General features: G+C 59.1%; 1 protein-coding gene across 1 annotated transcript in view; it reads left to right on the forward strand.

The window, feature by feature from the left end:
* The window catches only part of KDM5C (lysine demethylase 5C), a 42,116-nt gene extending 27,106 nt beyond the window's left edge, over nucleotides 1–15,010 (forward strand). Inside the window, 9 exon segments of the mRNA XM_059837396.1 lie at nucleotides 1,168–1,526; nucleotides 4,241–4,379; nucleotides 6,273–6,452; nucleotides 6,528–6,662; nucleotides 7,989–8,513; nucleotides 9,426–9,483; nucleotides 10,841–11,040; nucleotides 13,052–13,237; nucleotides 14,497–15,010. Of these exon segments, the coding sequence (XP_059693379.1) occupies nucleotides 1,168–1,526; nucleotides 4,241–4,379; nucleotides 6,273–6,452; nucleotides 6,528–6,662; nucleotides 7,989–8,513; nucleotides 9,426–9,483; nucleotides 10,841–11,040; nucleotides 13,052–13,237; nucleotides 14,497–14,505 (1,791 nt within the window). The 3' untranslated portion in view covers nucleotides 14,506–15,010.
* Nucleotides 15,011–21,382: the final 6,372 nt, after the last annotated feature.

Here is a 21,382-nt window from a genome sequence, read left to right on the forward strand (position 1 = left end):
GATCGGGGACGTGTAGGTGGGACAGGGTGACACAGTGTCACCTGGTGTCACACGGGGTTACACGGGGTCACACAGTGTCCCAGGGTGTCACACACTGTCCCATGGGTGTCCCAGGTGTGTCCCTGTGTGCCCTCTTGCTGTCCCTTTATGTCCCATGCTGTCCCCTGTCTGTCCCTAACCCCATGGCCCAGGGGTGTCCCTCTGTGTCCCAGGGGTGTCCCTCTGTGTCCCACGCTGTCCCCACAATGTCCCACACTGTCCCTGTGTGTCCCTGACCCCATAGCCTAGTGCTGTCCCCGCGCTGTCCCCACACTGTCCCACGCTGTCCCCTGTTCATCCCTGACTCCGTGTCCCAGTGCTGTCCCTGTGTGTCCCACGCTGTCCCCTGTGTGTCCCTGACCCCGTGTCCCAGTGCTGTCCCTGTGTGTCCCACACTATTCCCCCGTGTCCCACGATGTCCCACGCTGTCCCTGTGTGTCCCACGCTGTCCCCTGTGTGTCCCTGACCCCGTGTCCCAGTGCTGTCCCTGTGTGTCCCACACTATTCCCCCGTGTCCCACGATGTCCCACGCTGTCCCTGTGTGTCCTGCGCTGTCCCCATGGTGACCTGTGCTGTCCCCTGAGTGTCTCTGACCCCATGTCCCGTGCTGTCCTCCGTGTCCCACGCTGTCCCCACACTGTCCTACGCTGTCCCCACCCTGTCTCGTGCTGTCCCTGTCCCTCCCTGACCCCGTGTCCCACGCTGTTCCCACACTGTCCCCACACTGTCCCTGTCCCTCCCTGACCCCGTTTTCCCCCCGCAGGCCCTCCTGGAGCAGGTGGAATCCTTCCAGGCCGAGGCCTGGGCTGCACTGTCCCCACACTGTCCCTGTCCCTCTCTGACCCCGTGTCCCAGTGCTGTCCCCGCGCTGTCCCCACACTGTCCCACGCTGTCCCCACACTGTCCCTGTCCCTCCCTGACCCCGTTTTCCCCCCGCAGGCCCTCCTGGAGCGGGTGGAATCCTTCCAGGCCGAGGCCCGGGCCGCGCTGTCCCCACACTGTCCCCACGCTGTCCCTGTCCCTCCCTGACCTGGTGTCCCAGTGCTGTCCCCACACTGTCCCCACACTGTCCCCACACTGTCCCCACACTGTCCCTGTCCCTCCCTGACCCCGTTTTCCCCCCTGCAGGCCCTCCTGGAGCGGGTGGAATCCTTCCAGGCCGAGGCCCGGGCCGCGCTGGCCGTTCCCCCGCCGGGCCCGGGGGCTCTGCAGGAGCTGCTGGAGCGCGGGGCCCGCCTGGGCGTGGAGGTGCCCGAGGGCCGGCGGCTGGAGCGGCAGCTGGCCCAGGCCGCCTGGCTGGAGGAGGTGACGGCCACGCTGCGGTCCCCCCGCGCCCGCGTCCCCCTGCCCGTCATGCGCGGCCTCATCCAGGCCGGCCGCACCGTGGCCCCCAGCCCCGCCGTGGACGTGGCCATGGCCGAGCTGCAGGAGCTGCTGACCATCGCCCAGCGCTGGGAGGAGAAGGCCCAGATGTGCCTCGAGGCCAGGTCGGGGCCAGGGACCCCTCCCCAGGGGGAGGTGGGGGGGCTGGAGCCGTTCTCAGGGGGAGAGACCCCTCCCCAGGGGAAGATAAAGGGGATGGAGCCATCCCCAAGGGGGAGATAAAGGGGTTGGTGCCATCCCCAGGGAGAGAGACCCCTCCTCAGGGGGAGATAAAGAGGCTGGAGCCATCCCCAAGGGGGAGATAAAGGGGCTGGAGCCATCCCCAGGGGGAGAGACCCCTCCCCAGGGGGAGATAAAGGGGCTGGAGCCGTCCCCGGGGGGAGATAAAGGGGCTGGAGCCATCCCCAGGGGGGAGATAAAGGGGCTGGAGCCCTCTTCAGGGGGAGATAGAGGGGCTGGACCCCTCCCCAGGGGGAGATAAAGGGGCTGGAGCCATCCCCAGGGGGAGATAAAGGGGCTGGAGCCGTCCCCAGGGGGAGAGACCCCTCCCCAGGGAGAGATAAAGGGGCTGGAGCCATCCCCAAGGGGGAGATAAAGGGGCTGGAGCCATCCCCAGGGGGAGATAAAGGGGCTGGAGCCATCCCCAAGGGGAGATAAAGGGGCTGGAGCCATCCCCAGGGGGAGAGACCCTTCCCCAGGGGGAGATAAAGGGGCTGGACCCCTCCTCAGGGGGAGATAAAGGGGCTGGAGCCATCCCCAAGGGGAGAGACCCCTCCCCAGGGGGAGATAAAGGGGCTGGAGCCATCCCCAAGGGGAAAGACCCCTCCCAAGGGAGAGATAAAGGGGCTGGAGCCCCCTCAGTGGGAGATAAAGGGGCTGGAGCCATCCCCAAGGGGAGATAAAGGGGCTGGAGCCATCCCCAAGGGGAGATAAAGGGGCTGGAGCCATCCCCAGGGGGAGAGACCCCTCCCCAGGGGGAGATAAAGGGGCTGGAGCCATCCCCAAGGGGAGATAAAGGGGCTGGAGCCATCCCCAGAGGGAAAGACCCCTCCCCAGGGAGAGATAAAGGGGCTGGAGCCCCCCCAGTGGGAGATAAAGGGGCTGGACCCCTCCCCAGGGGGAGATAAAGGGGCTGGAGCCATCCCCAGAGGGAAAGACCCCTCCCCAGGGAGAGATAAAGGGGCTGGACCCCTCCCCAGTGGGAGATAAAGGGGCTGGGGGCTGGGGCTGTGCCCTTTGTCCCCTGGGTGGAGATAAAGGGGCTGGGGGCTGCCCCTTTTGTCCCTCATGGGGGATAGAAAGGGTCTGGGGGCTTCAGCACGTGGCTTTAAATGGGCTGGGGGCTGCCCCTCATGGCTTTGGGGGGGATAAAAAGGGTCTGGGGGCTCTAGCACGTGGCTTTAAAGGGACATTAAAGGAGCTGGGGGCTCTAGCACGTGGCTTTAAAGGGACATTAAAGGAGCTGGGGCTGTGCCCTGTGTCCCCTGGGTGGGGATAAAGGGGCTGGGGGCTGCTCCTTGTGTGCTCAGGAAGGGATAAAAGGGGCTGGGGGTGACTGTGGGGAGGGGGATGAAGCTCTGGGGGGTCGTTAGGGGGATATTTGGGGTGTCAGGGGGAGCTCTGGGGTGTCAGGGGGAGCTCTGGGGTGCCAGGGGAGCTCTGGGGTGTCAGGGGGATCTCTGGGGTGTCAGGGGGGATCTCTGGGGTGTCAGGGGGAGCTCTGGGGTGCCAGGGGAGCTCTGGGGTGCCAGGGGAGCTCTGGGGTGTCAGGGGGATCTCTGGGGTGCCAGGGGGGAGCTCTGGGGGTTGACAGGGGGGGCTCTGGGGTGTCAGGGGGAGCTCTGGGGTGTCAGGGAGTATCTCTGGGGTGTCAGAGAGTATCTCTGGGGTGTCAGGGGGATCTCTGGGGTGCCAGGAGGAGCTCTGGGGTGCCAGGGGAGCTCTGGGGTGTCAGGGGGGATCTCTGGGGTGTCAGGGAGCTCTGGGGGTGCCAGGGGGAGCTCTGGGGGTGTCAGGGGGATCTCTGGGGTGTCAGGGAGCTCTGGGGTGCCAGGGGGGATCTCTGGGGTGCCAGGGGGAGCTCTGGGGTGTCAGGGGGGTGCTCTGGGGTGCCAGGGGGATCTCTGGGGGTGTCAGGGGGAGCTCTGGGGGTGCCAGGGGATCTCTGGGGGTGTGAGGGGGATCTCGGGGGGTGCCAGGGGGAGCTCTGGGGTGCCATGGATCTCTGAGGTGCCAGGGGGATCTCTGGGGTGTCAGGGGGGAGCTCTGGGGTGCCAGGGGGGATCTCTGAGGTGCCAGGGGGGATCTCGGGGGTGTCAGGGAGCTCTGGGGGTGCCAGGGGAGCTCTGGGGTGCCAGGGGGATCTCGGGGGTGTCAGGGGGGATCTCGGGGGTGTCAGGGAGCTCTGGGGTGTCAGGGGGATCTCTGGGGTGCCAGGGGGGATCTCGGGGGTGTTAGGGGGGATCTCGGGGGTGTCAGGGGGGATCTCGGGGGTGTCAGGGGGATCTCTGGGGTGTCGGGGATCTCTGGGGGTTAACAGGGGGGGCTCTGGGGTGTCAGGAGGAGCTCTGGGGTGTCAGGGGAGCTCTGGGGTGTCAGGGGGATCTCTGGGGGTTGACAGGGGGGTCTCTGGGGTGTCAGGGAGCTCTGGGGGTGTTAGGGGGGAGTTTTGGGGTGTCAGGGGGGATCTCTGGGGTGTCAGGGAGGATCTCTGGGGTGTCAGGAGGAGCTCTGGGGTGCCAGGAGGAGCTCTGGGGTGTCAGGGGGAGCTCTGGGGTGCCCGGGAGCTCGGGGGTCCCTGGCTCTGACCCCCCCGCAGGCAGAAGCACCCCCCGGCCACGCTGGCTGCCATCATCAAGGAGGCCGAGAACATTCCAGCGCTGCTGCCCAACATCCAGGCCCTGAAGGAGGCGCTGGGCAAGGCCCGCGCCTGGATCGCCGACGTCGAGGAGATCCAGGTGGGCTCTGCCCCCCAGGAGCGCCCCTGGCACCCCCCTGTGCACAGCCCTGAGTGCCCGGGTGTCCCCTTGGACACCTGAGTGTCCTTGTCCTGGCCTGTGGACAGGGGACACCGCTGTGTCCCTATCCTGGCCCTGTGGACACCTCCCTGTGTCGCCATGGGAAGGGGACACCCCCTGTGTCCCCATCCTGGCCCCATGGACACCTCCCTGTGTCCTCATGGGAAGGGGACACCCCCTGTGTCCCCATCCTGGCCCCATGGACACCTCCCTGTGTCCCCATGGGCAGGGGACACCCCCTGTGTCCCCATCCTGTCCCTGTGGACTCTGGACACCTCCATGTCCATGTCCCCATGGATCCTGGACACTCCTGTGTCCCCATCCTGTCCCCGTGGACACCTCCCTGTCCATGTCCCCGTGGATCCTGGACACTCCTGTGTCCCCATCCTGTCCCCGTGGACTCTGGACACCTCCATGTCCATGTCCCCATGGATCCTGGATGCTCCTGTGTCCCCATCCTGACTCCATGGACACCTCCCTGTGTCCCCATGGGTCCTGGACACTCCTGTGTCCCCATCCTGTCCCCATGGACACTGGACACCTCCATGTCCTTGTCCCCATGGACACCTGCCACCATGTCCCCATCCCATCCTGTCCCTGTTCCTGCTGTGTCCCTGCCACCCTGACTCCATCCTGTCCCGTCCCTGCCACCCTGACCCCATCCTGTCCCATCCCTGCCACCATGTCCCCATCCCATCCTGTCCTTGTTCCTGCTGTGTCCCTGCCACCCTGACTCCATCCTGTCCCGTCCCTGTCACCATGACCCCATCCTGTCCCATCCCTGTCACCCTGACTCCATCCTGTCCCATCCCTGTCACCATGACCCCATCCTGCTGCATCCCTGTCCTTGTCACCATGACCCCATCCCTGTCTCTGCCGTTTCCTGTCACCGTCCTGTCCCATCCCTGTCCCCATGTCCCCCACCTGTCCCTCCCACAACCCCCACTCCCACATCCCCATCCACCCCCACGTCCCCCTCTCACCCCACCCCTGTCCCCACGTGTCCCCACATGTCCCCACATGTCCCCATGCCACCCTCTGACCCCGTGTCCCCCCAGAACGGTGACCACTACCCGTGCCTGGAGGGGTTGGTGGCTGTGTCCCCATGTCCCCACGTGTCTCCACATGTCCCCATGTCCCTGTGTCCCCAGAACGGTGACCACTACCCATGCCTGGATGACCTGGAGGGGCTGGTGGCCGTGTCCCCATGTCCCCATGTCCCTGTGTCCCCAGAACGGTGACCACTACCTGTGCCTGGAGGGGCTGGTGGCTGTGTCCCCACATGTCCCCATGTCCCTGTGTCCCCAGAACGGTGACCACTACCCATGCCTGGATGACCTGGAGGGGCTGGTGGCTGTGTCCCCCCATGTCCCTGTGTCCCCAGAACGGTGACCACTACCCGTGCCTGGATGACCTGGAGGGGCTGGTGGCTGTGTCCCCACATGTCCCCACATGTCCCCATGTCCCCCTGTCCCCCCAGAACGGTGACCACTACCCGTGCCTGGCTGACCTGGAGGGGCTGGTGGCGGTGTCCCCACATGTCCCCACATGTCCCCATGTCCCTGTGTCCCCAGAACGGTGACCACTACCTGTGCCTGGAGGGGCTGGTGGCTGTGTCCCCACATGTCCCCATGTCCCTGTGCCCCCAGAACGGTGACCACTACCCGTGCCTGGCTGACCTGGAGGGGCTGGTGGCCGTGTCCCCACATGTCCCCATGTGTCCCCACATGTCCCCATGTCCCCCCAGAACGGTGACCACTACCCATGCCTGGATGACCTGGAGGGGCTGGTGGCCGTGTCCCCACATGTCCCCCCATGTCCCTGTGTCCCCAGAACGGTGACCACTACCCGTGCCTGGATGACCTGGAGGGGCTGGTGGCCGTGGGCCGGGACCTGCCCGTGCGCCTGGAGGAGCTGCGGCAGCTCGAGGTGCAGGTGGGCACCGCGCACTCCTGGCGGGACAAGGCCTCCCGCACCTTCCTCAAGAAGAACTCCTGCTACACCCTGCTCGAGGTGGGTCTGGGGGGGCTCCGGGGGGTGCAGGGGGGGGTCCCGGCAGGGCGCTGACCCCCCCTCGGTGTCCCCCAGGTGCTGTGTCCCTGCGCTGACGCCGGCTCGGACAGCAGCAAGAGGCTCAAGTGGCGGCAGGAGCCGGGGCTCTACCGGCTGGACGCCGAGAGCTTGGGGCTGTCGGCGCAGGACCTGCGGGACCCCGGGGCTGTGGTGAGGAGGGGGGGGTGTGGGGGGCACCCCGGGACCCCCAGCACTGGCACTGCTCCCGTCCCTGCTGTGCCCACCCCGGGGTTGGGGTGCTCGGGGTGGGGGGCACCGCATCCGACCTCGAGTGCTGTTATCACTCATGTTCCTTATTCTCCCTAAATTGGGGGGTTTGGGGTGGGGGGCACCCACATTTCCCAATCCCTGTCACCTTTCATGCCCCTGCTGTCCCCCAGATCATGGCATTCAGGGGTTTGGGGTGAGGGGCACCCACATTTCCCAATCCCTGTCACCTTTCATGCCCCTGCTGTCCCCCAGATCATGGCATTGAGGGGTTTGGGGTGGGGGTCACACCCTGTCATCCCCCAGTCTCTGTCCCCTCTCACCCCTGTTGTCCCCCAGATCGTGGCGTTCAAGGAGGGCGAGCAGAAGGAGAAGGAGGGCACTCAGGGCTTTGGGGTGGGGGTTACCCCCCAATCCCTATCCCCTCTCACCCCTGCTCTCCCCACCCCAGATCGTGGCGTTCAAGGAGGGCGAGCAGAAGGAGAAGGAGGGCACTCAGGGCTTTGGGGTGGGGGTCACACCCCAGTTCCCTCTCACCCCCTGCTGTCCCCCAGATCGTGGCATTGAGGGGTTTGGGGTGGGGGTCACACCCCTCTCACCCCCTGCTCCCCCCACCCCAGATCGTGGCGTTCAAGGAGGGCGAGCAGAAGGAGAAGGAGGGCACTCAGGGCTTTGGGGTGGGGGTCACACCCTGTCACCCCCCAGTCCTCTCTCACCCTGTGCTCTCCCCACCCCAGATCGTGGTGTTGAAGGAGGGCGAGCAGAAGGAGAAGGAGGGCACTCAGGGCTTTGGGGTGGGGGTTACCCCCCAATCTCTGTCCCCTCTCACCCCTGTTGTCCCCCAGATCGTGGCGTTCAAGGAGGGCGAGCAGAAGGAGAAGGAGGGCACTCAGGGCTTTGGGGTGGGGGTCACACCCTGTCACCCCCCAATCCCTATCCCCTGTCACCCCCTGCTCTCCCCACCCCAGATTGTGGCATTCAAGGAGGGCGAGCAGGAGAAGGAGGGCACTCAGGGCTTTGGGGTGGGGGTCACACCCCAGTCCCCTCTCACCCCCTGCTGTCCCCCAGATCGTGGCATTGAGGGCTTTGGGGTGGAGGTCACACCCTGTCACCCCCCAGTCTCTGTCCCCTCTCACCCCCTGCTCTCCCCACCCCAGATCGTGGCGTTCAAGGAGGGCGAGCAGAAGGAGAAGGAGGGCACTTAGGGCTTTGGGGTGGGGTCACACCCTGTCACCCCCCGGTCCCCTCTCACCCCCTGTTGTCCCCCAGATCGTGGCGTTCAAGGAGGGCGAGCAGAAGGAGAAGGAGGGCATGCTGCGGCTCCGCCACGCCAACGCCCAGAAAGCGGCGCCGCCCCTGCCGGGCCCGGGGCCGCCCTCCTGCGTGTGCGGGCAGCCCTCGGGGCCGGGCATGCTGCAGTGCCAGCTCTGCCGGGACTGGTTCCACGGCTCCTGCGTGGCCTGGCCCCGCCTGGGCGCCCAGAAGCCATCGCCGGCCTGGTGGGAGTGGGACGCCAAGTTCCTGTGCCCGCTGTGCCAGCGCTCGCGGCGGCCGCGCCTCGAGACCATCCTGGCGCTGCTGGTGGCCCTGCAGAAGCTGCCGGTGCGGCTGCCCGAGGGCGAGGCCCTGCAGTGCCTCACCGAGCGGGCCATCACCTGGCAGGACCGCGCCCGCCAGCTCCTGGCCTCCCCCGAGGTGGCCGGGCCCCTGGAGCGCCTGGCGGCCCTGCGGCACCGGCTGCACGGCGACGGCGACGGCGCCCTGCGCGAGGCCAGCCGCAACGAGCAGACCAAGGTGGGGGGTTTTGGGGGGATTAGGGGGTTTTGGGAGGAATTATGGGGGTTTTGGGGGGAATTATGGGGGTTTTGGAGAGATTTATGGGGGTTTTGGGGAGATTTAGGGAGATTTGGGGTGTCAGAGCCCTGCGTGAGGCCAGCCGCAACGAGCAGACCAAGGTGGGGGGTTTTGGGGGGATTAGGGGGTTTTGGGGTGATTTGGGGTGTCAGGGCCCTGCGCGAGGCCAGCCGCAACGAGCAGACCAAGGTGGGGGGTTTTGGGGGGATTAGGGGGTTTTGGGAGGAATTATGGGGGTTTTGGGGTGATTTGGGGTGTCAGAGCCCTGCGCGAGGCCAGCCGCAACGAGCAGACCGAGGTGGGGGGTTTTGGGGAGATTTAGGGGGGTTTTGGGGCTGATATGGGGTGTCAGGGCCCTACGTGAGGCCAGCCGCAATGAGCAGACCAAGGTGGGGAGCACGGTGGGTTTTGGGGGGATTAGGGGGGTTTTGGGGGGGTTTTGGGGTGATTTGGGGCTGATTTGGGGTGTCAGGGCCCTGCGCGAGGCCAGCCGCAACGAGCAGACCAAGGTGGAGATTGGGGGAATTAGGGGTGTTTTGCGGGGGGGTTTGGGGTGATTTGGGGTGTCAGAGCCTTGTGTGAGGCCAGCCGCAACGAGCAGACCAAGGTGGGGAGCAGGGGGTGTTTTGGGGGGAATTATGGGGGATCTGGGGAGATTTGGGGTGTCAGGGCCCTGCATGAGGCCAGCCACAACGAGCAGACCGAGGTGGAAGGGTTTAGGGGGCACTGGGGAGCTGTGGGGCGGGTTTTGGGGCTCCAGGGCAGGTTCTGGGGTGGTTTTGGGGTTCTGGGGTGGTTTTGGGGCTGGGGGAGGCTGAGCCCCCCATGACACCTTCCCTCCATCCCCCCCAGGTGTCGGTGGAGAACGGGGACGCCCCCAGCCCGGAGAAGAACGGACCCCTGCCCTCGGGTGAGTGGGGTCAGGGCCTTGGGGGGGACCCGCTGGGATCCCCGGGGAGGGAGGGACAGAGGGACCCAGGGACCCCACTGGGTCCCTGGTGAGCTCAGCAGGTGCTGGGGGGTCCTGTGGTGTCCCCATGTCCCTGTGGTGTCCCCATAGTGTCCCCACAGAGCTGGAAGTGATGGGTGCACCCTGTCCCTGTGTCCTCATGTCTTTCTGGTGTCCCCACAATGTTCCCATGTCCCTGTGGTGTCCCCATGGTGTCTCCACAATGTCCCCAAGGTGTCCCTGCAGAGCTGGAGGTGCTGAGCACGGCGCTGCTGGAGCTGGCACCTCCCATGTCCCCATGTCCCTGTGGTGTCCCCAGTGTCCCCACGATGTCCCCATGTCCCCACAGAGCTGGAGGCGCTGAGCGCGGCGCTGCCGCGGCTGCAGGGCCCGGTGCTGGAGCTGGCAGAGGGCACACACGTTGTGTCCCTATGTCCCCACGGTGTCCCCACGGTGTCCCCACGATGTCCCCATGTCCCCATGGTGTCCCCACGATGTCCCCACGATGTCCCCACGGTGTCCCCACAGAGCTGGAGGCGCTGAGCGCGGCGCTGCCACGGCTGCAGGGCCCGGTGCTGGAGCTGGCCGAGGGGGGTGTCTGTGTCCCCACGGTGTCCCCACAGTGTCCCCACGATGTCCCCATGTCCCCGCAGAGCTGGAGGCGCTGAGCGCGGCGCTGCCGCGGCTGCAGGGCCCGGTGCTGGAGCTGGCCGTGGGGGGTGTCTGTGTCCCCACGGTGTCCCCACAGTGTCCCCATGTCCCCGCAGAGCTGGAGGCGCTGAGCGCGGCGCTGCCGCGGCTGCAGGGCCCGGTGCTGGAGCTGGCTGAGGGGGATGTGTGTGTCCCCACGGTGTCCCCACGATGTTTCCATGTCCCTGTGGTGTCCCCACGATGTCCCCATGTCCCCGCAGAGCTGGAGGCGCTGAGCGCGGCGCTGCCACAGCTGCAGGGCCCGGTGCTGGAGCTGGCCGAGGGCACACACGTTGTGTCCCTATGTCCCCACGGTGTCCCCATGGTGTCCCCACGATGTCCCCATGTCCCTGTGGTGTCCCCACGATGTCCCCATGGTGTCCCCGCAGAGCTGGAGGCACTGAGCGCGGCGCTGCCACAGCTGCAGGGCCCGGTGCTGGAGCTGGCCGAGGGGGGTGTCTGTGTCCCCACGGTGTCCCCATGATGTCCCCACGATGTCCCCATGTCCCCGCAGAGCTGGAGGCGCTGAGCGCGGCGCTGCCGCGGCTGCAGGGCCCGGTGCTGGAGCTGGCCGAGGGGGATGTCTGTGTCCCCATGGTGTCCCCACGATGTCCCCATGTCCCTGCAGAGCTGGAGGCGCTGAGCGCGGCGCTGCCGCGGCTGCAGGGCCCGGTGCTGGAGCTGGCCGAGGCCACGCGGCGGCCGCTGGAGGAGCTGATGATGGAGGGGGACCTGCTGGAGGTGACGCTGGACGAGGCCCAGAGCATCTGGCGGCTGCTGCAGGCCACGCGCCCACCCCCGCTGGCCCTGTTCCGCCTGCTGCTCGAGGTAGGGCACCCCAAAACTGCCTGGGACACAGAGTGCACCCCAAAACTGCCTGGGGACCCCTGAAATCCCTGGGGTACAGAGCACACCCCCAAACTGCCTGGGGACACAGAGCGCACCCCAAAACTGCCCTGGGGACCCCAAAACTGCCCTGGGGACCCCAAAACTGCCCTGGGGCGCAGAGCGCACCCCAAAACTGCCCTGGGGTACAGAACAAACCCCCAAAACTGCCCTGGGGCACAGAGCGCACCCCAAAACTGCCTGGGACACAGAGCACACCCCAAACTGCCCTGGGGTACAGGACAAACCCCCAAAACTGCCCTGGGGTACAGAACAAACCCCCAAAACTGCCCTGGGGCGCAGAGTGCACCCCAAAACTGCCCTGGGACACAGAGTGCACCCCAAAACTGCCCTGGGACATAGAGCGCACCCCAAAACTGCCCTGGGGCGCAGAACAACCCCCCAAACTGCCCTGGGGTACAGGACAAACCCCCAAAACTGCCCTGGGGTGCAGAGCGCACCCCAAAACTGCCTGGGGTACAGAACAAACCCCCAAAACTGCCTGGGGACCCCCAAACTGCCCTGGGGCACAGAGCGCACCCCAAAACTGCCTGGGGACCCCTGAAATCCCTGGGGTACAGAGCACACCCCCAAACTGCCTGGGGACACAGAGTGCACCCCAAAACTGCCCTGGGGTACAGAACAACCCCCCAAAACTGCCCTGGGGTGCAGAGCGCATCCCAAAACTGCCCAGGGACACAGAGCGCACCCCAAAACTGCCCTGGGGTACAGAACAACCCCCCAAAACTGCCCTGGGGTACAGAACACATCCCAAAACTGCCCAGGGACACAGAGTGCACCCCAAAACTGCCTGGGGACCCCCAAACCCTCCCTGGGGTACAGAACGCACCCCCAAACTGCCCGGGGACACAGAGCACACCCCAAAACTGCCTGGGGACCCCCAAACTGCCTGGGGTACACAGAGCACACCCCAAACCTTCCTCGGGTGCAGAGCACACCCCCAAAACTGCCCAGAGACCCCCAAAACCTCCCTGGGGTTCAGAATGCACCCCCAAAACAGCCCCAGGGACCCCCAAGCTCCCTGAGGTACAGAACAAACCCCCAAAACTGCTCCAGACACCCCCAAAATCCAGCCGGGGACACAGAACACACCCCCAAAACTGCCCAGGGATCCCCAAACCCTCCCTGGAGACTCAGAACCCCCCAAACTGCCCCAGAACCCCCCAAACCCTCCTCAGGGCCCCCCTCAAACCACCCCAGAACTCCTCCAAAGTGTCTCCAGGTGCCTAAAACTTGCCCCAAAACCTCACAGGGGACCCCAAATTGTCCCCAAGACTCCTAAAGTTACCCCAAAACTGCCCCAAAGCATCCCCCTTGAACCCCACAAGTGCCCCAGTCCCTGCTGGGCACCCCAAAACTGCCCCAAAGCATCTCCTGTGGACCCCAAAACTGCCCCAACCTCTCTGGGCACCCCAAAACTGCCTCAAAGCATCCCCCTTGAACCCCAAAACTGCCCCAGTCCTTGCTGGGCACCCCAAGACTGCCCCAAAGCATCTCCTTTGAACCCCAAAAACTGCCCCAAAGCATCTCCTTTGAACCCCAAAACTGCCCCAATCCTTGCTGGGCACCCCAAAACTGCCCCAGAGTGTCTCCCTTGAACCCCAGAACTGCCCCAACCCTTTCTGGGCACCCCAGAACTGTCCCCAAATCATCTCTTAAAGCTCTTATTGATCCCCTCAGATTCCCTCAGAGATCCCAAAACTGACACCCTGCAGCTCCTCATGCCCTCTTCCTTATGGTGGGGGTCCCCCAAAACTCCCCCCATCCCCTCCCTAACCCCTCCCCACCAACTCTTTAGGGTGAGGGTCCCCAAAACCTTTTAGAGCCCCCCAAATCCCTCCTTGCCCTGGGCACCCCAGACCCGCCCTGCCCTGGCAGCCCAGCCCCTCCCCTCCCGATTTGGGGGTGTCTGACGGGGGTCCCCCCTCCCCAGCTGGAGCAGGCGGAGCGCCGGGGGGCTCGGGCCCGCGGCCGGGACCCCGAGAGGCGCCGGAAGCGCCGGGCGGAGCGGGGGCACCTCCCCTCCCTGGCCAAGGAGGAGCTGGAGCCAAAGAGGAGTCGGGGAGCCGAGGGGGGGGACCCCCGGGACAGCCCCACGCCCGGCCCCCAGACCCCAGGGGTGAGTGCAGGGGGGTTATGGGGTACAGAAGGGGTTAATGGGGGGTTATGGGGTACAGAGGGGGGGTTATGGGGTATAGAAGGGGTTAATGGGGTGGTTATGGGTATAGAAGGGGTTAATGGGGTGGTTATGGGTATAGAAGGGGTTAATGGGTTGTTTATGGGGTAGAGAAGGGGTTAATGGGGTTTGGGGTACAGAAGGGGGTTAATGGGGGTTATGGGGTACAGAGGGGGGGTTATGGGATATAGAAGGGGTTAGTGGGGTGGTTATGGGGTATAGAAGGGGTTAATGGGTTGTTTATGGGGTAGAGAAGGGGTTAATGGGGTGGTTATGGGGTAGAGAAAGGGTTAGTTGGGGGTAAAGGGGTAGAGAAGGGGTTAATGGGGGTTATGGGGTACAGAGGGGGGTTATGGGGTATAGAAGGGTTAATGGGGGGTAAAGAGGTAGAGAAGGGGTTAATGGGGTACTGAAGGGGTTTAATGGGGTGCAGAGGGGGATTGTGGGGTACAGAAGGGGTTAATGAGAGGGTTGTGGGGTACAGAAGGGGTTAATGGGAGGGGAGTTTTGGGGTGCAGAGGGGGTTAATTGGGGAGCGATGGGATGAGAGCATCCAGGAGGAGCACGGGAAAATCCTGGGGTGCAGAGGAGAGGCTCTGGGGGGTTCCCCCTGTGCAGGGATCGATGGGGGGGGTTTGGGGTGCAGCGGTTTGGGGTGCGGTGGTTTCGGGGTTCAGCAATTTTGGGGTACAGCGGTTTGGGGTGCAGCGGTTTGGGGTGCAGTGATTTGGGGTACGGCGGTTTTGGGGTACAGCGATTTGGGGTGCAGTGGTTTTGGGGTGCAGTGATTTGGGGTACGGCGGTTTTGGGGTACAGCGATTTGGGGTGCAATGATTTTGGGGTACCGTGATTTTGGGGTACAGTGATTTGGGGTGCAGCGGTTAGGGGTACAGCGATTTTGGGGTACAGCAGTTTTGGAGTACAGGGGTTTGGGGTGCAGCGATTTTGGGGTGCAGCGGTTTTAGGGTTTAGTGATTATGTGTGCAGCGATTTGGGGTACAATGGTTTTGGGGTACCGTGATTTTGGGGTGCAGCGATTTTGGGGTACAGCGGTTTGGGGTGCAGCGATTTTGGGGTGCAGCGATTTTGGGGTGCAGCGATTTTAGGGTTTAGTGATTAAGTGTGCAGCGATTATGGGGTACCGTGATTTTGGGGTGCAGCGATTTTGGGGTGCAGCGATTTTAGGGCTGTCCCCCCCCCAGGACTCGTGACGTGGAGCCCCCAGCTCGGACGGACGCGGCTGACACGGTGGGGATGGACTGGGGGGGCCACCCCGGGCCCCCCCCACCCTGAGCCCCCCCCTCAACCTCCCCGATGTGGGGGTGGGGGTGGGGAGGGGTCTCTCCCCTCCCCCCCTCCCCTCCCCCCCCCACGATGTAATTATTTGAGTTCTTTCTTTTGTATCGTTCAGCCCCGGAGGGGGAGGGGGGGGTGGGCCACACACACCGGTGGGGGGTCCGGGGGTCCCCCCAAAATGGGGAGGGGGGGCCCCAACCAGCACAGCAGGGCCAGCCCCTCCCCCCACCCCTCCCGCACCGGGTTTTTTATAGGATTGGGGGGGTGGGGGCGGGGGGGGGGGGGCGGATTTGGGGCCCCCCCTGCCCCTCCCCCCCGCCGACACTAACAAGTCTCGAGCTCTTTGTAGCGGGGGCGGGGGGGGCTTATTTTATTGTATTATGATTTTTTTTATTATTATTAAACTTTGGAGGTTAAAAAGGGCTCGGAGGTTTTTGGGGGGGTGATTTGGGAGGGGTTTGGGGTGGTCGAGGGGGTTTGGATTTGGGGAGGGGTTTGGATTTTGGGGGGGGTTCAGGGTTTTGGTGTTTGGGATTTTGGGGGTTCGAGATTTTGGAGGATTCAGGGGTTTTCGGGTTTGTGGTTTTGAGGCATTCAGGATTTTGGGGGATTTTGGGGGGATTGGGATTATGGGGCATTCAGGATTTTGGGAGTTTGGGATTTTGGAGGGTTTTTGGGGGTTTGGGATTTTGGGGCTTCAGGTTTTTGGGGGGTTGGGATTTTGGGGGGATTCAGGGGTTCGGGTGTTTGGGGGTTCAGGTTTTTGGGGGTTCCGGTTTTTGGGCGTTCAAGTTTTGGGGTGATTGGCATTTTGGGGGGATTCAGGATTTTGGGGTTTTGGATTTTTGGGGGTTCAGGGTTTTGGGGGTTCAGGATTTTGGTGTTTTGGATTTTTTGGGGTTCAGGATTTAGGGTTTTTGGGGGTTCAGGATTTTGGGGTTTTGGATTTTTTGGGGTTCAGGATTTAGGGTTTTTGGGGTTCAGGATTTTGGAGTTTTGGGGGTTTTTTGGGGTTCAGGATTTTGGGGTTTTGGATTTTTGGGGGTTCAGGATTTTGGGGTTTTTGGGTTTTTTTGGGGTTCAGGATTTAGGGTTTTTGGGGTTCAAGATTTTGAGGTTTTTGGGGTTTTTTGGGGTTCAGGATTTTGGGGTTTTGGATTTTTGGGGGTTCAGGATTTTGGGGTTTTGGGGGTTTTTTGGGGTTCAGGATTTTGGGGTTTTGGATTTTTGGGGGTTCATGATTTAGGGTTTTTGGGGGTTCAGGATTTTGGAGTTTTGGGGGTTTTTTGGGGTTCAGGATTTTGGGGTTTTGGATTTTTGGGGGTTCAGGATTTAGGGTTTTTGGGGGTTCAGGATTTTGGGGTTTTGGATTTTTGGGGGTTCAGGATTTTGGGGTTTTGGATTTTTGGGGGTTCATGATTTAGGGTTTTTGGGGGTTCAGGATTTTGGCGTTTTGGGGGTTTTTTGGGGTTCAGGATTTTGGAGTTTTGGGGGTTCGGGATTTTGGGGTTTTGGATTTTTGGGGGTTCATGATTTAGGGTTTTTTGGGGTTCAGGATTTTGGGGTTTTGGATTTTTGGGGGTTCAGGATTTTGGGGTTTTGGATTTTTGGGGGTTCATGATTTAGGGTTTTTGGGGGTTCAGGATTTTGGCGTTTTGGGGGTTTTTTGGGGTTCAGGATTTTGGGTTTTTGGGGGTTCGGGATTTTGGGGTTTTGGATTTTTGGGGGTTCATGATTTAGGGGTTTTTGGGTTCAGGATTTTGGGGTTTTGGGGGTTTTTTGGGGTTCAGGATTTTGGGTTTTTGGGGGTTCGGGATTTTGGGGTTTTGGATTTTTGGGGGTTCAGGATTTTGGGGTTTTGGATTTTTGGGGGTTCATGATTTAGGGTTTTTGGGGGTTCAGGATTTTGGGGTTTTGGATTTTTTGGGGTTCAGGATTTAGGGTTTTTGGGGGTTCAGGATTTTGGGGTTTTTGGGGTTCAGGATTTTGGAGTTTTGGGGGTTTTTTGGGGTTCAGGATTTTGGGGTTTTGGGGGTTTTTTGGGGTTCAGGATTTTGGGGTTTTAGGGGTTTTTTGGGGTTCAGGATTTTGGGGTTTTGGATTTTTGGGGGTTCAGGATTTAGGATTTTTGGGGTTCAGGATTTTGGGGTTTTGGGGGTTTTTTGGGGTTCAGGATTTTGGGGTTTTGGATTTTTGGGGGCTCAGGATTTTGGGGTTTTGGATTTTGGGGGGTTCATGATTTAGGGTTTTTGGGGTTCAGGATTTTGGAGTTTTGGGGGTTTTTTGGGGTTCAGGATTTTGGGGTTTTGGATTTTTGGGGGTTCATGATTTAGGGTTTTTGGGGTTCAGGATTTTGGCGTTTTGGGGGTTTTTTGGGGTTCAGGATTTTGGGGTTTTGGATTTTTGGGGGTTCATGATTTAGGGTTTTTGGGGTTCAGGATTTTGGAGTTTTGGGGGTTTTTTGGGGTTCAGGATTTTGGCTTTTTGGGGGTTCAGGATTTTGGGGTTTTGGAGTTTTGGGGGTTCATGATTTAGGGTTTTTGGGGGTTCAGGATTTTGGCGTTTTGGGGGTTTTTTGGGGTTCAGGATTTTGGTGTTTTGGATTTTTGGGGGTTCAGGATTTAGGGTTTTTGGGGTTCAGGATTTTGGAGTTTTGGGGGTTTTTTGGGGTTCAGGATTTTGGGGTTTTGGATTTTTGGGGGTTCATGATTTAGGGTTTTTGGGGGTTCAGGATTTTGGCGTTTTGGGGGTTTTTTGGGGTTCAGGATTTTGGGGTTTTGGATTTTTGGGGGTTCAGGATTTAGGGTTTTTGGGGGTTCAGGATTTTGGCGTTTTGGGGGTTTTTTGGGGTTCAGGATTTTGGGTTTTGGATTTTTGGGGGTTCATGATTTAGGGTTTTTGGGGTTCAGGATTTTGGAGTTTTGGGGGTTTTTTGGGGTTCAGGATTTTGGGGTTTTGGATTTTTGGGGGTTCATGATTTAGGGTTTTTGGGGTTCAGGATTTTGGAGTTTTGGGGGTTTTTTGGGGTTCAGGATTTTGGGGTTTTGGATTTTTGGGGGTTCATGATTTAGGGTTTTTTGGGGTTCAGGATTTTGGGGTTTTGGATTTTTGGGGGTTCAGGATTTTGGGGTTTTGGATTTTTGGGGGTTCATGATTTAGGGTTTTTGGGGGTTCAGGATTTTGGCGTTTTGGGGGTTTTTTGGGGTTCAGGATTTTGGGTTTTTGGGGGTTCGGGATTTTGGGGTTTTGGATTTTTGGGGGTTCATGATTTAGGGGTTTTTGGGTTCAGGATTTTGGGGTTTTGGGGGTTTTTTGGGGTTCAGGATTTTGGGTTTTTGGGGGTTCGGGATTTTGGGGTTTTGGATTTTTGGGGGTTCAGGATTTTGGGGTTTTGGATTTTTGGGGGTTCATGATTTAGGGTTTTTGGGGGTTCAGGATTTTGGGGTTTTGGATTTTTTGGGGTTCAGGATTTAGGGTTTTTGGGGGTTCAGGATTTTGGGGTTTTTGGGGTTCAGGATTTTGGAGTTTTGGGGGTTTTTTGGGGTTCAGGATTTTGGGGTTTTGGGGGTTTTTTGGGGTTCAGGATTTTGGGGTTTTAGGGGTTTTTTGGGGTTCAGGATTTTGGGGTTTTGGATTTTTGGGGGTTCAGGATTTAGGATTTTTGGGGTTCAGGATTTTGGGGTTTTGGGGGTTTTTTGGGGTTCAGGATTTTGGTGTTTTGGATTTTTGGGGGTTCAGGATTTTGGGGTTTTTGGGTTTTTTTGGGGGTTCAGGATTTTGGTGTTTTGGATTTTTGGGGGTTCAGGATTTTGGGGTTTTTGGGGTTTTTTTGGGGTTCAGGATTTTGGGGTTCCGTTTTTTGGGGGGTTCTCCCTCCCCGAACTCCCCGCGCCGCCTCGTGGGGGCGCTCGCGGTGCCGCCTCCCCATTGGCCGCCGCCTCCACCAATGGGCGGGGCCCGGGCGGGCGCGGGAACCTCCCCGGGGAGCCCCGGAGCGAATCCTGGTCCTGAGGGAAAAAACCCCTCCGTGAGCTGAAAAATGCGCTTTCGTGAGGTAAAATTCACCTCTTCTGAGGTAAAAACCCCCTTGTCTGAGAGTAAAACCTTCCCCTTTAGGTAAAACACCCCCTTTCCGGAGGTAAAATTTCCCTGTTCTAAGATGTGACATGTTTTATGAGATAAAACCCAATTCTGTGAGTTAAAATTTACCTTTCTGAGGTAAAAATCCACTTTTCTGAGGTGAAATGCCACCTTTATGAAGAGAACGTTTTTTTCATGAGGTAAAGCCCTCTTTAAGTGATGTAAATTTTACATTTCTGAGGCAAAATCTGCCGCCCCGAGGCGAAAAGTTCTTTTTTGTGGTAAAACTGTCTTCCATTAGGTAAAACATGTCCCTTTCTTGAGGTAAACCCCTCATTTATCAGGTAAAATTCACCTTTCCTGAGATGAAAAACCCCTTCCTGAGGTAAAATCTTTCATGAGGTAAAACCCTCTTCAGCGAGTGAGGTAAAGTTTCCATTTTCTGAAGTCCCCCCTTCCTGAGGAGAGAAATGCTTTTTCCTGAGGTAAAACCCTCTTCTGTGAGGTAAAATTTACTTTTCCTGATGGAAAATCCACTCTTGTGATGCAAAACAGCCCTTCCCTGAGGTAAAATCCCCCTTTCTGGGGTGTGAAATGTTATTTCCTCAGGTAAAACCCTCTTTTGTGAGGCAAAATTTACCTTTCCCGTGGGTATAAAACATCTTTTTCTGAGGGAAAATTCCCCTCCTTGAGGTGAAAAATGCTCTTTCTTGCAGTTTAACCCTGTTTCATGAGGTAAATTTTATTCTTTCTGAAGTAAAACATTCACCATTCTTCAGATAAAATTTACCTTTCCTAAGGTAAAATCCCCCTCTCTCAGGTAAGACCCCTCTTGTGAGGTAAAATTCACTTTTTCTCAGATAAAAAAAATTCTTTTTTCTGATTTAAAACTCCACCCTTGAAGTAAAATCCCCCTCTCTGTTAATATTCCTCCGTTTGCAGTAGAACTCATTTGCTTGAGGGAAATTCTGCTTTTTTGGAGAGAAAATCCTGCTTTTTGAGGTAAAATCTTTCCCCATTTCTGAGGTGAAAATTCCTCTTTCATCAGGGGAAACAAATTCCTCCTTTGTAATGTAAAATTTACCTTTTCTGAGGTGACAAAATCTTTTTTCCTGATGTAAAATCCTCCTTTTTTTTTGTTTTTATTTTTCTTTTTTTTTTCCTTGTTTGGCAGTCCCTCCTTTTTGGGTGTAAATCTCTCTTTTCCTGAGGCAAAACTCCTTTTTTGAGGGGAAAACACCTCCTTTTCTTGGAATAAAAACTTTTTTAAAGGATTTTTTTGAGGTAATTATCCCTTTTCAAGAGGGAATATTCCTTTTTGAGAACAATTCACCATCCCCAGGAGGTAAATGTCTCTTTTCCTGAGATAAAATTCCTAATTTTTTTGAGGGGAAAAAAATTCCTTTTTTGAGTGAAAACTTTCCCTTTTAAAATTTTTCCTTTCTTTGAGGGAATTTTTTTTTTGGTAGGGAAACATGGTTGTTTGTTTTGTTTTATTTTCTTTGAGGGAAACCTTCACTTTATTGGGTAAAAACTTTAATTTTTTTGAGGTAAACATCCCTTTTCCTGAGGAAAACGCCTTTTTTTTTTTTGTTCCTGAGACAAACCCCTCCTTTATAATTTTTTTTTTTAATGTAACTCCCTCATTTTTCTAAATTGAGGCAAAAAACCTCCTTTTTTTGAGCTAAAACATCTTTTTTGAGGAAAAAGAAGTTGGTTTGGGGTGGGGGTATGTGTGGTTTTGAGTGGGTTTTTTGAGGAAAACTTTTTTAGGGAAATACCCCTTTTTCTGAGGAAAAAATTAATTTTCTGATTATACTCCCCCCCACCCCCCACCGCATATATCTGTTCCAGGCAAAAAAAAAATCTTTTTTCTGAAATAAATCCCTTCTTTTTTTGAGGAACCCTCCCTTTCCCTTAGGAAAACACAGTTTTGGTTATTTTGAAGGAAAACACTCTTCTTGATTTTGAGTAAAAACTTGGTTTTTTGAGGCAAACACCCTTTTCCCTGAGGGAAAACCCCACCTTTGTCAGGAAAAAACCCATCCCTGAGGCAAACACCCCTTTTCCTGAGGAAAACCCTCCTTGTGTGAGGAAAAAAACTCGAAACCTTTTTGATAAAAATCCCTTTTTTTACCTGAGGTAACATTGCCCCCACATTGGTGCCGGGTTCTAGAGCCGGCCTGGCGCCCGCGGGTTCTAGAGCCGGCCTCACGGGCCCGGGTTCTAGAGCCGGCCCGCCCGCCCTTGCGGTGCTGTGTTCTAGAGCTGGCCTGGTGCCTGCGGGTTCTAGAGTCGGCCCGCCCACCCTTGCGATGCCGGGTTCTAGAGCCGGCCTCACGGGCCCGGGTTCTAGAGCCGGCCAGCCCCACCCTTGCGATGCCGGGTTCTAGAGCCGGCCCGCCCACCCTTGTGGTGCCGGGTTCTAGAGCCGGCCTGGCGCCCGCGGGTTCTAGATCCGGTATCACATGTCTGGGTTCTAGAGCCGGCCAGCCCCACCCTTGCGATGCCGGGTTCTAGAGCCGGCCTGGTGCCTGCGGGTTCTAGAGCTGGCCCGCCCTCCCTTGCGATGCTGGGTTCTAGAGCCGGCCTGGCGCCCGCGGGTTCTAGAGCCGGCCCCACGGGCCCGGGTTCTAGAGCCGGCCAGCCCCACCCTTGCGATGCCGGGTTCTAGAGCCGGCCTGGCGCCCGCGGGTTCTAGAGCCGGCCCGC

The sequence above is a fragment of the Haemorhous mexicanus genome (genome assembly GCF_027477595.1).
Source record: "Haemorhous mexicanus isolate bHaeMex1 chromosome 35 unlocalized genomic scaffold, bHaeMex1.pri SUPER_35_unloc_1, whole genome shotgun sequence".
NCBI classification, from domain to species: domain Eukaryota; kingdom Metazoa; phylum Chordata; class Aves; order Passeriformes; family Fringillidae; genus Haemorhous; species Haemorhous mexicanus.